The sequence below is a fragment of the Marmota monax genome, unplaced genomic scaffold, assembly GCF_021218885.2.
Source record: "Marmota monax isolate L192 unplaced genomic scaffold, Marmota_monax_Labrador192_F-V1.1 WCK01_AAM20220418_F8-fsc00077, whole genome shotgun sequence".
Classification (NCBI taxonomy): Eukaryota; Metazoa; Chordata; class Mammalia; order Rodentia; family Sciuridae; genus Marmota; species Marmota monax.
Window position 1 is genome coordinate 5,709,308 of NW_026694610.1, and position 15,678 is coordinate 5,724,985.

At 42.5% G+C, this 15,678-nt stretch overlaps 1 protein-coding gene across 5 annotated transcripts in view; it reads left to right on the forward strand.

The window, feature by feature from the left end:
- Mtmr12 (myotubularin related protein 12) overlaps window positions 1-14,976 on the forward strand; it is an 81,132-nt gene extending 66,156 nt beyond the window's left edge. For 4 of the 5 annotated variants that reach the window (XM_046422321.2, XM_046422320.2, XM_046422322.2 and 1 more), the window contains 4 exons: window positions 2,406-2,578; window positions 6,802-6,969; window positions 7,863-8,024; window positions 11,860-14,976. In XM_046422321.2, coding sequence (XP_046278277.1) covers window positions 2,406-2,578; window positions 6,802-6,969; window positions 7,863-8,024; window positions 11,860-12,429 — 1,073 coding nt within the window. In that variant the 3' untranslated portion in view covers window positions 12,430-14,976. The remainder of the gene's footprint in view (window positions 1-2,405; window positions 2,579-6,801; window positions 6,970-7,862; window positions 8,025-11,859) is intronic. The other variant, XM_058572090.1, reaches the window with a different exon arrangement.
- The last annotated feature ends 702 nt before the right edge of the window (window positions 14,977-15,678 follow it).

Sequence of the window (15,678 nt, forward strand, 5' to 3'; positions counted from 1 at the left end):
AGTTGTAGATGGACACAATACCTTTATTTGATTGATTTATTTTTGTCGTGCTGAGGATCGAACCCAGTGCTAGACAAGTGCTATATCACTGAGCTACAACCCCAGCCCCCAGCTTGGTTTTTATAATATTTTGTTTCTTCTAGTCCTATACTACATATGAATTTTTTTTCTCATGCTTTTATAAATCCAAGCTTTTATCATTTTTTCTGATGCTTTCCTTGACTGTTGGGACTTAGTTTCTAAGAGCAATCTAGAAAATGTATCTTCTGGTGGCTTCTGGAACAGCTGATACTAGCTTACTAACTTGGAGTTGAGCATCTACAATGTGCAGATTCTGTGCTTCTACCTTAGTATTTATAAGGACCTGAAAAAGAGTAATATTTGAGTACCAAATAACTGGTGAAAGGAGGAAGATTGGAAGTCTGAGAAATGTAGGACTCAAGGCCAGACTGCAATAATCAGAGTCCCATGAAATGAAATCTGAATCTTTAGCTAATGGAAATGAGATGTCCTCCACTCCTTGATGGACTTCTGAGTTGTCTCCTCTGAAGTCTCATTGTCTAGTTCCTCTTCCCATCTCTCAGAAGGATATAATTATCTTTCAAATGCAAGAAGAAAGATTCCCTTAAAAATGAAACCTGTAGGGTTGGTGACGTAGCTCAGTGATAGCATGCTTGCCTGGCATGTATAAGGTCCTGCTTTCAACCCCCAGCACTGTTAAAGAAAAATGAAACTTGTTTTAAATTAAAACACCACTAGAAGATAAGCACAAAAATCTGTTTTCATTGAAGTCATGTCTTCCTGTAGTTTAGATTTGTTTCCTAGAAGAGACCAGTGTAAGCCGAGACCTGTGGTACTTCATAATTATGGGGGTCAGGATGAAAAAGTGCTAAGAGTAGGAGTAACTTCCTAGTTGAAGTTCATCCTTAGTTAAGTCGGGCACAGTGCTATATACATCTGCAATCCCAGACTAAGGCAAGAAGATCGCAAGTGTCAGGCAAAGCTCTAACTTAGAAAGACCCTGTCTCAAAATTAAAAAAAAAAAAACAAAAAAACTGGGGGGGGGGGGACTGAGGCTATAACTCAGTGGTAAATCTCTTGCTTAGCACGTGTGAGTCCCTTGGTTCAATCCCCAGTACTACCCCCCAAAATAATAAATTTATCCTTGTTTCTTTAATCATACACACACCATTCTGCTCATGGACATTTTTGAGAGCTTGTTTGGAGGTTCTAGCATGGAAGTACAGCTACTCATACACCCTTGACCAAAGAGGAAGGTTTTCTTCTTCCACAAAGCGTGCAGCTTCAGGAGAGGTGCACATGGAGGGGTGAGGGAGGAAGGGGACACCAGTCTAGCCAGCCAGATCAGTCAAATCAACCCTGGTGATCAGTGGGGTGACAGATGTCACACCATATTGCCCTCACATCCCCTTATGGACATTTTTAAAAAGCAGGTTGAACCGGGTGCAATGATATATGCCTGTAATCCCAGCAGCTTGGGAGACTGAGACAGGAAGATCATGAGTTCAAAGCCAGCCTCAGCAAAAGCAAGGTGCTGAGCAACTCAGTGAGACCCTGTCTCTAAATAAAATACAAAATAGGGCTGGGGATGTTGCTCAGTGGTTGAGTGCCTCTGATTTCAATCCCTGGTACTAAAAAATCCTTTAAGACAAATATAAGGCTATAGATGCATGATTTTATTTGCTCTGAATCATAAATGTTAAACAGGTATATAAATGGACTTTTCAGTCATTTGAGTTTTGTAAAGGGAATTCCAAGTGAGCACATGGAGGTGGACCAAGGAGAATTTCTCCTGTAGACCACTCCTCAAACAGAAAAGAAAAGACCTTGAGGCAGAAAATAAGATCATTTTGGTACAGTCCAGAAAGTTTGAACTTCCTGCAAAGTTGAGTTAGAGGAGGAATAAGAAGTAGAGGAAAGGAGCTCTAAGGTGAGTCTGAGAAATAGCAAGCCTTGGGACAGTGAGCTTAGTGATTGAGGGTTTACCCCACTAGGAGGGAAGGAATTCAGACTCAGTTTGTGCCTGGCAGGTTATCATCATGTGGATGATTCCACTCTGGTTATGTGGTATATCTGAACACCCAAATACTGAAAGTGGATTTTCAGGGCTGCATTTATTCAGTAAGCAAACCCATATTTAGCACCAGTGTGTGCTAGAACCTGTACTAGACAAGCTGGAAGCATTTTGTCTCTTGGTCTGAAAATATCAAGTTTTTTTTTTTTTTTTTTTTTCATTGCCTGTTTCCTGGAGGGAGTAAGAACTTGAGTGCTAATAGCAGATTTTGGTGTTGGGAACCCTGCTTTTAACTGTGTGGTGAGAGCATTGCAGCTTTTAACACTCCATGTCCTCCTTCCTCTTGGCACTGCTACTGGGCCCCTCCTAGAGGAAAATGCCTCCGACCACTGCTGCCTCATTTCCTCTCTGGTGCAAGTGATGATGGACCCCCACTGCCGAACCAAGATTGGTTTCCAGAGCCTCATCCAAAAGGAGTGGGTCATGGGTGGCCACTGTTTCTTGGATCGCTGCAACCATCTCCGCCAGAGTGACAAGGAGGAGGTGAGTTCCCTCACTGAAAACCGTTTCAGGCACAGGGAGAACTCCCCAGTCTCTTACCAGTACCATTCTTCAGATGTAGAGTTTCTGCTTACAAAGTACATGCTACACACAGTCACTAGGAAAACTGAATCAGATTATCATGTGTAACTTTAAATGCTTTAAACTGCCACAGTCCGGCTGCAGCAAAATAACCGGGGGGTGACGAACAACTTGTGCACGTTGATACAGCAGGAGTAGGAGCCGTTTATTGCAGGACAGGAGCAGTATTTATACATTCCACACAGCTTATCTAATTAGCATAAACTAGATACATCAGTCAACCAATAAGGAATCTCCACACTTAATGGCTTGTTTTTGTTACTTCTCAAACCACTCCCTCAGGCGTTTTGCCAGGCACCATCCAGACTTGTTTACGAACTCTAACATTCCCCTGGCAAAATGCCAGGTGTTATTTTTGACTTGTTTACAGACTCTAACATTTCCCCCTTTTGTTTAATTTAAATAACGACCATAGTGGTTTTTACAGAAACACCATAAATAACCTGCTACAAACAGAAAGGGAGGATACAAAATGCCACAATACCAAGCCACTTGATGGCTCCATGCAGGAAGCCCTTGGAAAAATTATACCAGCAATGACACTGTTAGCAAAGATACTGAGTTACAATTTGTTATAGATTACAGTTTGTTGTCTCATTCCAGAAAGCAGTGTCTCAATAGATTAACTCACAGTCCAGGTAAATCACAGTCCAGGTAAGTTCTGCAGGCAGCTAGCTTAAATCACAGTCCAGGTAAGTTCTGCAGGCAGCTAGCTTGATCCGAAGTCTCGTCCGGTTCTCAGCTGAAATCTCAGTCCGGTTCTCAGCAACACTGGAAATTTTTCCATCCTCGTCCTCACCGGCACTGGGACGAAGGCAGGAACTCTTGCAAAGATGCTAAAGAAAATCCTGTAGCATTCCACTAAGAAAACAACCTTCTGAACAATTTAGTACATTATCTCAAGGTTTTTTTACATTTGAAATAAGCATTAATAGTGCTCATTACTCATTAGCTTCCAGGTGTGGGAGAACCATTGTAGCTTAGTTATTGGCATTGAAAATGACCAAACATCAGGAACGCTGGTAACGTCTTCTGCCGGCTGTAGCGTCCTGGGCAGCCCCAGATGGCCCTGGGGAGTGTCCCGGACTCAAACTGCTACTGGGCACAGGGAGCAAGAGCCTGCGAGACTGTGCCTCCAGGTCAGGTCTAGACTTGGGCTCGCGGCAGTGGAAGAGCCAGCTCCCCGGCCAGGAGGCGGGGAAGGGCCAGTCGCCACCGCCTCTTGGAAAATCCTTGCTGCGCTGTGACCGGCTTGCACACTCGGCAGCCGCCTCTCCGCTTCACGCACCCTCCGGTAACGAAAAGTATTTAGTAATAGCCTTTTGCTGCAACGTTTTTTCTGATAATCCTTCTTCTGAACTTTCTTTTTCTTTTTGACTAGAGTTCCTGGGCTCTTATCAACACATGCCCTAACTATTCTTGGTTCCACTGGGGTGCCTTCTTCCCTTAGTAATTTACTTCTCACCCCTTCCATATTTTCGTCACAAAGACAATACAACATTTCAAGACAAAACAAGACACAAACATACTGTATCAATCTTCTCCATTTTCTCGAAATGGCCATTTTTCCTCTCGCCCTATCTGCCTAGGGACGAGCAGATTGCTCCCGTCCTATCTATGGACGGGCAGCTTTTTTTCGTCACTTACCCCCGAGTGTCCCGGGGCTCCCCGTAACAGGCCACCATCTGCCGCAGTCTGTCTGGCTGCAGCAAAATAACCGGGGGGTGACGAACAACTTGTGCACGTTGATACAGCAGGAGTAGGAGCCGTTTATTGCAGGACAGGAGCAGTATTTATACATTCCACACAGCTTATCTAATTAGCATAAACTAGATACATCAGTCAACCAATAAGGAATCTCCACACTTAATGGCTTGTTTTTGTTACTTCTCAAACCACTCCCTCAGGCGTTTTGCCAGGCACCATCCAGACTTGTTTACGAACTCTAACATTCCCCTGGCAAAATGCCAGGTGTTATTTTTGACTTGTTTACAGACTCTAACATTAAACAATATCGAAGCCCTTCCCAAAGGAAAAGATATAGACAAGCATGTTCAGAGTCTTCTCTTCTAAGTTGTGTATAGTAAGGATGTAATACATTTTATAGTAGGAGTAATATTGATTTTTTTTTAGGAGGGGGTGCCAGGGATTGAACTCAGGGACACTTGGCCACTGAGTCACATCCCCAGTGCTATTTTATATTTTAATCAGAGACACGGTCTCACTGAGTTGCTTAGTGCCTCACTTTTGCTGAGGCTGGCTTTGAATTCACCATCCTGCTGCCTCAGCCTCCCAAGCCACTGGGATTATAAGCGTGCACCACCACACCCGGCTTACATATATAATAACCCAGTGAGAGATTCTCCTACAAATTTTGCCAAGTTAATCTTTGCAATAAGTAGATATTCGTTGTGCAGATTTCCTACAGGAAATACATGATAACAAAGTAAATTTTCCTACCACATAAACCTCTTCCAAGGAAAGTACAGGTTTGAGTTAATGCTGTCTGATTGCCAGGGCCTTGGCAGTGATGTGTGTGGGCTATACTGCAGCCTCTTCTACTTGTGTCTAGGTGAATGGCCTCAGATCTGTGCCAGGAAAGTTAGTGTTTTAATTCACCCCCAAATTAAGGTTGACTTGTCTAAGCAACAGCCATACAGACTCTCCTGGCTTATTCATTGGTGATGGGTAGAAGGAAGAATGGAAATGGACCCACTGTCTTTCATAAGTCACCGTAGAGCTAACATGTACTGGTATTGTGACTTGTGGTTTTTCTTACTCCTGATATACAGCATGTCTCTCTGTGGTGCAGAGCAGTTTGACACAGCATGCTGCAGGAATAGAGAGCCATGGTTTCTGCCATGCAGAGCTGGGTGGGTTTCTGGGGAAACCAAGGCCTCTGTTACTAGCTAGGCCAGGCAGTTTCTTTCAGGCCCAGTCTGTATGCCTCTGTGTGATACTGAGCTGACTAGAAGTCACCATCTTTTAGTCTTAGAAGGAACTTTGGGGAAATAATATGAAAGGTTGATGGTACTCATGAAGCAGGATAGAACTAGTATTATCTGAATAAAAATATGATTTTGTATATCTTGAGAAAAGGGATAGTGACTGGCACCCTATTTAGTGGGGAAAGAGCCAAGAGAAGACCTAATCTACTGTTCACCCAGCCTTTGGAGAGTCACTCACAATTTATGAGCCCATTTCCCTGACTGTACAGTGAGATTCATATATTTTTCATTCTGTTTAGTGATATTTTGCTTAAAATGAAGTGTGAACTGAAGTTTCTGAAAAGGGGTTCTTAGCATCTCAGCAACCAGCCTCTCATCACCACTAATCTTCCAGAAGGGAGAGACTGTCACATAGCTTGTCTTATGCAGCCTGCAGAATCATTGGTGAATCAAGAATAGCATTTTTAAATATAAAACACCTTAGAAACTACTGTCCCTACTAAATAAAGGGCTCACTTCTGAGTGGCTAGTAAAGGAAGCCTGTAAATTTTTTAAGAAAAACATTTGTGAAAAAATGCTAGGAACTCATTCTTGCTGCCTTCTCTCCCATCCCTTTTGTCTTCTGGGCCCTCATCATCTGATATGGAGAAGGAAGGCTTCTCATTCCAGCCTCTTCACACCAACCCTATTAGTTGGTGTGTGGGTGGGTAATGGTAGTGGTAGTCCCCCCCACACACACAAACACACAACTTTTTATTGACAAAATTTAAAATAACAATCACTGAGTACAGATTTTTGCATTGAACAGTTATTGGACTAGGACAAGGAATTCTTTGGGGGGGGAAGGCAACATTTCACTTAATTGGAGTTTAAAGTTGCTATTTTGTGTCATCAGAATTAATTGCAAATGTTCATCTGGTGATGCTGATCCATATTTCATCTTTGAAGTGTCTGACACAGATGGGTACTGCCAAATACCATTATTAGTTGAAAGCATGTAGTTTCAGTTGAGCATGTTTATTTTTTGGAATGGAATGGAGCATACTATGTTTCCCAGAGAATATAGGGCTCAGAAGTGGTTACTTCAAAGCTGCTGAAATGGCTATACAGTGAGCTCCTTACAGCTCATGTTGAGCTCTGTGCCTTCTAAGTAACCTGTATCTTGTTTTCATGTAGGTTCCTGTGTTCCTGCTTTTCTTAGATTGTGTCTGGCAGCTGGTGCACCAGCATTCCCCAGCATTTGAATTCACAGAGACTTACCTGACGGTCTTGTCAGATAGCCTGTACATACCTATTTTTAGCACCTTCTTCTTCAATTCACCTCATCAAAAAGATACTAACATGGTAAGAGTCCCTCTAAGAAACCTGTATATTAAAGAAGCTGCATCTCACAAATAGGATGCAATAACATTGATACTAAAAAAAATAATATTTCTTTTAACATTGACTGTGTGCCAGGCATTGTTCTAAGTACTTTCCAGGTACTCACACTTGGAAAGGATTTAATCTTTACAGTACCCTCTGGGTTACATATTATTATCCCTGAGGAAGCTGAGGCACACAAAGAATAAGCAACTAGCCCAAAGTTACATCGTAAATATTTGAAGCTAGTGTTTGAGCAGGGGTTAAGCCAAATTAAAAGCTCTTCTTTTTCCAGACCAGGTGCTTTCTCTTCCCTCATCTTCATGCCCGGAGTTCCTAGGAGAACAGATACTGAACACTGCAAAACAGGAAAGCCAGCCTGACTTTGCTTCTTAAAGCCCTTGAAGCTGTGCTAAACAAATCAGTTGCCTCCAGGCAGCCTTCTGGCCTCAGGGTTTGTTTGAGATTGTAGTGCTACCAAATCCCATAGTGAAGTGGGAGTAATCAAATCTGAGTTTCTTGGGACTCACTAGCTTTGTGATCTCAGGCAGTTCACTTCAGTTTTCTGAGCCTCAGTTTCCTCAAATAAAAAATTAGAAAAATAATAGCTACCTTACAAGGATGTTGGTAAAGTGTCCAGCCCAGAGGGATATGTGGTCCCTCCCAAAGAAGTGTGCTCTGCACCTTCCTCCCCCACCTAGAGCTTTTAGTGAGTAAGCACTGATAGCCTGAGCTGTGGAAAATGAAGTGCCCTGAACATTCAGCCTCAGACGGAGCAGGGTGGAGCCCCCTTCCTGGTGCCTGTTTCTGAGAATGCATGTTTTCTTTCCTCAGTCCTCCCTGGAAGCCTTGGTGACCTGTGCTTGTTTTGGCAGGGTAGAGAAAGCCTAGATACACAAAGCAAGCCTTTGAATCTGCTCACCGTGTGGGATTGGTCTGTACAGTTTGAACCCAAAGCCCAGATGTTGCTCAAAAACCCTCTCTATGTGGAAAAGTCAAAACTGGACAAAGGCCAACGGAAAGGAATGCGTTTTAAAGTAAGATGTTCACATCAAAATTCCCTTCATTTCCCTGTATGTAAGGGTAAAGGATCAAGATGTGTGGTGGTCAAGTCCTTAGGGCCCACTACGTGAATCCTTTGCTTTTAGCAGGTAGTCTTTGGCCTGATGAGAAGTGGCTGTTTGCTGCAGGCCACTGAGGATGCTATTCCCTTAGTCATGCTGCGTGGAATCATGCCTCTTACCCCACGTCTGTGGTAGCTAGTAGGGTAAAAGGAACATTGATTGTATAGTGTAAGTCATGCATTACATGGTAATGAGCTGTAGCTGTAAACCAGGAGCTGGCTACATTTTTTTGTCAAGGGCTATATGGTTTCTGTTGCAATTACCCTCTGCTGTCATGGTACTAAAGAGGCCCTGAACAGTACACAAACCAATGGGCCTTGCTGTGTTGCAGTATTTATGAAAACAGGTGCCACACTAGATTTTGCCCAACCACAATGTCAAAGCTATAGTTTCCTTTCAGTTATTCATTCCTGATTTTATTTTACTCAAAAATTCCTCCACTGGTAAATTATGTAAATGGCACTTTGTCTCAAGGGGGCAAAATTGCGACGTATGTAGTCAAGGGGAGAAATAAAGAATGTCCACATGCTTTTGCCCCATTCAATGCTTTATTCACTCAAATTACTCAATACAATTCCACTCTATAGGTTCTTAATCAAGAAAACGACAATTCTTAATGCTAGGCACTGCAATAGGACACTGCAAACAATTCTAGATTAATTCTTAGCACTGCAAACATACTTAATCATGACAGGCTAATGACAGACATTCCCTCTGCATGCTAAGTTCAAAAGTCTCAAGCCTTAGGCTTTACGTCCAGCAGATGCACACTTACTCAGACCACGTTGATCAGGTCCAGAACCAAGGTAGGCTTTTCCAGGTGTGGAGTGGATGGCTGGTTGAGGAAAGGGTTGTATGGAGAAGTTGCAGCTCTCACCAGGGTCCAGATGAGGCAGTAGAGTTTGAGAGCAGTGAGGATCACGCAGAGGATCAGGAAACAATGACAAGTGATGGGATGTCAGTCCAGGTTCTCATCAGGCTCTCCAGCTCTAGTGCATCCTTGTTTTGGCTGGCTGAATCCCTATTCTTTAGCTCCATTATTTATACTGTTTTGAGGCTTTGACACCCCCCCCCCTTTCAATCCTTATCAGCTACCACTACATAATTTACCCTGGGGTCAGAAACATCTGGTCTGGTGGTATCCACCCTGATCTTCTAACCTTTCTCTCTTATCAGGCAAGGACAGCCTGCCAGAGGCTTCATTCTGTTTATCAGGGTGAGGGGAAGTAACTTGTCTGAGGCCATACTGGAGGAATCTGTTGGATGTGCCTAATGAGACTGGAGTTTCAAACTGGAGTTTTTAAAATGGAGTTGCTTAGGCTCAGGCCTTATGCCATCCTCACACACTTCCAACTCTGTCTGGCCTGGAATCTCTTGCCAGTAGAGCCATAGAGGAGATGGATAGCAGTGATGATAAATCCTGCCTGACCATGAGAGATTCCAGGAAGCCTGCACTTCAATTGGTTCTGTTCTGTTAAGACATGAACCAAAGCCAGCACTCAGAGAAAGTGTCTTCTGCTGTGCAGTTTAGAACTACCACTTGACCCTCTTAGTTGTCCTCAGGCCCTAGATGATTGCTTCCCTTTTCTGATTCAACCACTTTTCTGTTAGTTTGACCAAAATTGCTACAAACCCAGGAACAAGGTGGCTATAAAAATCATCTTTCCTTCAGTGTGTTGTGCCCCCTGGTGGTTACCTGCATGCTTCTCGTGAGAGCTGGGCTGGGATGGTAGAACTGCTGAATGCCCTTGGAGCAAGGATCCTCAGAAACACCATCTTTTTTTGTGGGGGAGAGGGGCACTTGGGATTGTACCACTACTGAGCCACATCCCCAGCCCTATTTTGTATTTTATTTAGAGACAGAGTCTCACTGAGTTGCTTAGCACTTCGCTTTTTCTGAGACTGTCTTTGAACTTGCAATCCTCCTGTCTCAATCTCCTGAGCTACTGGGGTTACAGGAGTGCGCCACTGCACCTGGCCTACAGTTCTTTCTAAGAATGGATTTAATTTCTCTCCTCAGACCCAGTTTTTCTAAGTGTCCCTCACTTCCAAGAGAGGTTGGTGGAGAGATTGGTGCTGAAGGGCTAGACGTTTTATTAGATTAAAGCAGAGTTGGGGCTGAGCAACAAGGAACCTTGGGACCTTGGGACCTTGGCCTCAGAGAAGTTCCATAGTAACTATATGTAAGGGTAAAGGATCAAGCACTGCTCTGTGAATTGCCTCATGAGGGGCAGGATTCACTCAGGCAGGTAGTCTTAGCTTCACTCCAGTATTCAACCAGGCTTTGGGCATGTGGTACTCCTCCCCCTTAGGCACATCTTGAATGTGCCATTCACTGAGGAGGAAGCTGAGAGAAGAGGGCTTCCAAGACCAAGTAAGTTCAGTTAAGAACGCAGACTCTGGAGCCAAGCTTGTTTAAAACTACGGTGGTTGGTGCTTTGGACAGATTACTTTTATAAAATGGGGCAATAATAGTGACTTTGAGAATTGGGTAAGTCAGTGCATATAACAGTGAGCACAGAATTGAGCAGGCATAAGTGATCAGTAACAGGTTTCCTCCACGTTCCCCAACTCCCTTTCCTGCCTTACTCACCTTGATGACTATGGAGAAAGACTCCTGGCCTTTATCTGTCCTATCTCCAGATGCAGAGTCAAACATCCTGGTCATTTCTGATCTGGTCAGTTGTGGATTGTGGATAATTTTGTTTTCTTCTTTATATTTTTATTGTTATTCCATATTCTATCATAAGGAAATTTTTGCTCCATGATAATTTTTTTTTACAAGGAAGACCCACTAGCAAAAATATGTTAGATTATAAAGTAGGATGAAAATAAATTTTTTATCTATTCTTAATTTAAATGAACATGTTAGAAACAAAAGAGACAGGGGAAAAAAAAACAAAACAGCTTTTCCTGACAGTTTTTACCTTCTCCCTTGGGCACTGAGGAGTTCCTGGAACCTTCTGATCACTTCAGCCATCTTTATTACCTCTTAGAGCATACCCCAAAAGATAACGCCTTGCTTTGGCTGTAGAGAGAATTATCAAGGAGGAAAAACATTTAAATGCTCTCATATTTTCTACTCTATGCAGATGTCAGACAAGAACAACTGGCCAACTTAGTCAGTTCCTCTTAGCAAAATTCCTTTGCTTCCGTCTGCCTGTTTTTCTGTGTTCAAAAGAATCCTTATGATTTGAGGCTTGAATTCTAGCCAAATGCTTGATAAACAACCAAGTTGCTGCAGCCACATGATAGAATCTTCAGGTTGTCAGTGCTGCTTCCTTGGAGGTGTTCAGAATATAGTAGCAGTTAACAGTCCCGATATTCTCAAAGAAGAAACATTTTGTTTCCCTTTAAAGAATGATTAGTCTTCACCCCTAAACTCTCCTAAATCATTAACCTATCTTAAATTAAACCCATTCCTTAAAAGTACTTTGTGTCCTTTGGTACCCCTATTCCAGGGGGTAGGGGATGGAAAGCACCACTTGCTGTCCCAGCATGCTTTCTGCATAGCTGCCATATGCACCTTTATAGAGAGTACAGTGTGCATCTGATGTTTGAATCATGAGAATAAAGAAGAACCCACTCTTTCTTTCTATATGTTACCGCATTTTAATGAGCATGCATTCACATGACAATTCTGATATCTCTTGATATTTGTTAAAGCAGAGCTGTGCCTTTTTTTATAACAGTAACTGTAACTTACCTCTTTTGTTAACCAGAGATTTTTATTTGTTTTCTCTCAAAGCACCAACGACAACTTTCTTTGCCACTCACCCAATCGAAGTCATCTCCCAAAAGAGGATTTTTCAGGGAAGAGACAGATCATTTAATTAAAAACCTTCTGGGCAAGAGAATTAGTAAACTTATTAATTCTTCTGATGAGCTGCAAGACAACTTTCGAGAGTTTTATGACAGCTGGCATAGCAAGCCTACTGACTACCATGGTTTGTTGTTGCCTCGTGTAGAGGGGCCAGAAATCAAAGTCTGGGCCCAGCGCTACTTGCGCTGGATTCCAGAAGCCCAAATCCCAGGTGGTGGCAGAGTGGCCACGATGAGCAAACTCTTGGAAATGATGGAGGAAGTCCAGAGCTTACAAGAGAAAATCGATGAGAGACACCACAGCCAGGAGGCCTTCCAGGCAGAGGCCCCCTGCCTGCTGAGGAACTCTGCCCGCCTGTCCTCTTTATTTCCTTTCGCTTTGCTCCAGCGACATTCATCTAAGCCGGTCTTGCCCACCAGTGGCTGGAAAGCCTTGGAAGATGAAGAAGATCTGGCCAAACGAGAAGATGAGTTTGTGGATCTAGGGGATGTGTGACTTGTGTGCCCAGTGATTGTGAAAATGGCTTGTGGGAGAATGGGACAGTTGATCCCTGGGCTGGTCCTATGCTAAGGCTGGGAGGGTCATTAGCCTGGCGCTCTTGGAGAAAACTTGGGCCTTCAGGAAAAGATCGGGTTCTTTTTTTTTTTTTTTTTCATGGTTACAAAAGACTATGCAATTAAAATCATATCTCTACTATTACTAATTGGAAGAAATTCCTACTTGACCCATCATAGGTTTGTGGCCATTTTCTGAGGTCTAATCATCACATACAACCTGCAAAGAACTTTGATAGGATGTGCTTGGACATGATACTTTCTTCTAGTCCTTTCTGTGCCAATATAATTTATCCAGCCATTGAGAATGGGTTCTCTATAACCCATCTCAGTAAGGAGCAAGTTCAGTTTTTTGTGGTATTTACGAGTTGAAAGATTGAGATAAAAGTAGTAAGTCATATGACATGACTTTACCAATAGCATTTTTCCTTTCTGTTGTCTCCTTCTGTGTAGAAAAGCTGAGCAATTCAGTGTGTCACTCATCCTGACATTTAGTCCGGTCTCCTTCCTTCCTAGATGTGTCCATTCCACCTTCCTGGATGTGTCATAGACTGTCTCACATTGTATGTGAGGGTGGCTAGCCAGCTACCCACCCTCTTTCCTGTGCTGACAGCTCCAGGTCTTTCCTTTGCCTGCTCCATGCCACATGCCACTGTCCCTTCCCGCTGCCCACCTTGGTGCACATAGTCCAGTGTCTTGCTGCTCAACCTATCAGCTGACCTGGCAGAATCTCTTTGGGCAGAGGAACTTCTGTTCCTCTGGAGTCTCAGTGTCTACACAGTGTGTTTCACCCTCTGCTAATCATGTGCCAAGGGTTTGGAGCACCTGTGACTGTATTTTTTGGCAGCAGCACCTCATCTACTCCCCCCTGCCCCACTTCAATATTACCTTCACAGGCTGCTGGCTGGGTCACTTTTGAATGTGGCTTTCATAGGAAAGCAGTGAAGTATGACGTCAGAAGTGATGATTATCACATGATACCTCAGTGATTTAAAAGCCATAAAGAAACTCATCGATGCCTGGCCCCCTTGGGTCTGCTGTCTAAGTGATCTATATTCTAATGGAGGAAAGCGTACTTTGTAAGGACCAGTGTTTTCATGCTCACTGGAACCCTGTCAAATCCTACAAAAGAAGGAAAAAACCTACATTAGAATATTTTAAATTGAATGTTTGCCTTTTATATATATTTGCTCTCCAGGATAGATTACCATTTGAATGTTAGATGTTTAGAAAATACTTACAGTTGCTCAAGGGCAATAAGAAAATTTGAAACTATTGATAAAGAGAAGTTTCTAATTTGCACTGAATCGTTTTCTGTACATACAATCATTTTGCCCATTTCACCTTAATGCATAAGCCAGGTTGGTCTGTTAAGATGACAGGTGGAGGGTAGGGCGACATCTGTTCATCTGGGGGCCAAACACACATGCAGTCTTGGTTGCCTTAAGAGTCTTGTGAATGAGCCGGGCATGGTGGTGCATGCCTGTAATCCCAGCAACTTGGGAGGCTGAGGCAGGAGGATTCAAGTTCAAAGCCAGACTCAACAATTTAACAAGGCCCTAAGCAACTTAGTGAGACCCTGTCTCAAAATAAAAAATAAAAAGGGCTGGGGATGTGGCTCAGTGGGAAAGCACCACTAGGTTCAATCCCTAGTACCCAAAAAAAAGTCTTGTGAATGAGGTCAGTGTTAGGCTTGCAGTAGGGATTTTTAAAATACCTTATTTCCTTAGCTACCTTTACATTTGTTCTGTGGGCCTTTTTAAACCAGCACTAACCTCCACTCACTTATCTGCACCATTGCCTCCCAGCTACACTATGGAGCTAACTATTTTTGTTACCATATTATAACATGAATATTTATAGTCACCTATTCAGTCTTAGTAATTTTCATTCCAAAAATGCGTGGTGTGATGCTTTATACTCCACGAAGTATGGTTTAAAGGCACAAGGTCATGGCCCTTGTCATAGCAGTTGAATGTGCATCGAAATATTTTTCTATAATTTTTTAAAATTACAATAGAAAAATAAGTAGACAAGCAAGCTGTTATTACATGTAAGGTCATGATGATTTATGTATTTATATTTGAAATCAATTTCTATAACTTGTATTTGTGTACAGAATTCTCAGTGGGTTTATATATTGTGAAATTTATATTCAAGGTTTAGATGTGGATCAAGCTTAATAGTAAAAGCTGAAATGAGACCATTTACTTTGTTTAAAATGCTGCACTGTGCAAGTTTGGAATTGTACATTAATAATTCACTGTATGTAATGTCTCAACTTTGTTTATACCTCCAGGTTTTTACACTGAAGATAAACTAGCTTTAATGAAAGTCAAAGTTGGTTTTTTTTTTTTTTAAAGGAATAAGCTATTAGGCTAAATCTGTATAAATGTGCTTTTTATTTTCTGAATGCACAATGAAAGTTTATACTTGTATCTCACTGCATCATATCTGATTGCAGAAATTAAAGCACAATTTATAAGCACTGCTGTATTTGGTGTGATCTAACACATGGAGAAATCTTTTTCATTCATTCAGGAAATGTTGGTAAGCCTGTCCTGGGTCCTGGCAGGCCCTACCACAGACGTTAAGAGCTGTGACAATCTCAAGGCTGTGCTCTCCTGAAGAGCAGGCAGGAATTCCTGTGCATGAGTGCACGTGTGTGCAGTTGGCTGGTGATAGGGAATGTGTAACTAAACAGATATTTAAAATTTCAGGTGGTGATAAAATGCTATCAAGAAAAATAAAATTGGGTTAGGAGGCCTTATAGGGTAACTAAAAGAAAAGAGTTTTTAACTCCTGAGATTAAACACCACTGTTTCTTTGCTTTTGCGGGGATATGTGACTTTAGAATCTATTGTTGTATTGCTGGAAGGGATCTGGTTCCTTTAAAACTGACAGAAAAGGCTTTGTTTTTCCTCCCAGAGGGGATCTGTGAGCTAGCACAGTGAAATGATTTATGAGGGTAGGGTTTTATCTAATTAGTTTTGTTTAGTACTTATTAGATTGAGACATGTCTGGTCTTAAAAGTTTCGTTTCTCTGACCTTCCCTACCTGCACAGCAGGCTTGCTGCTTCTTTGCTTGTCCACACTGTCCTTCCCTCTGATCAGGCCCCTCCTGTGTCCAGAAAGCCAGCCTTGAAGCCTCCCTGGAATCCAAGCTCTCCTTGCAGACTTTTCAGTTCTC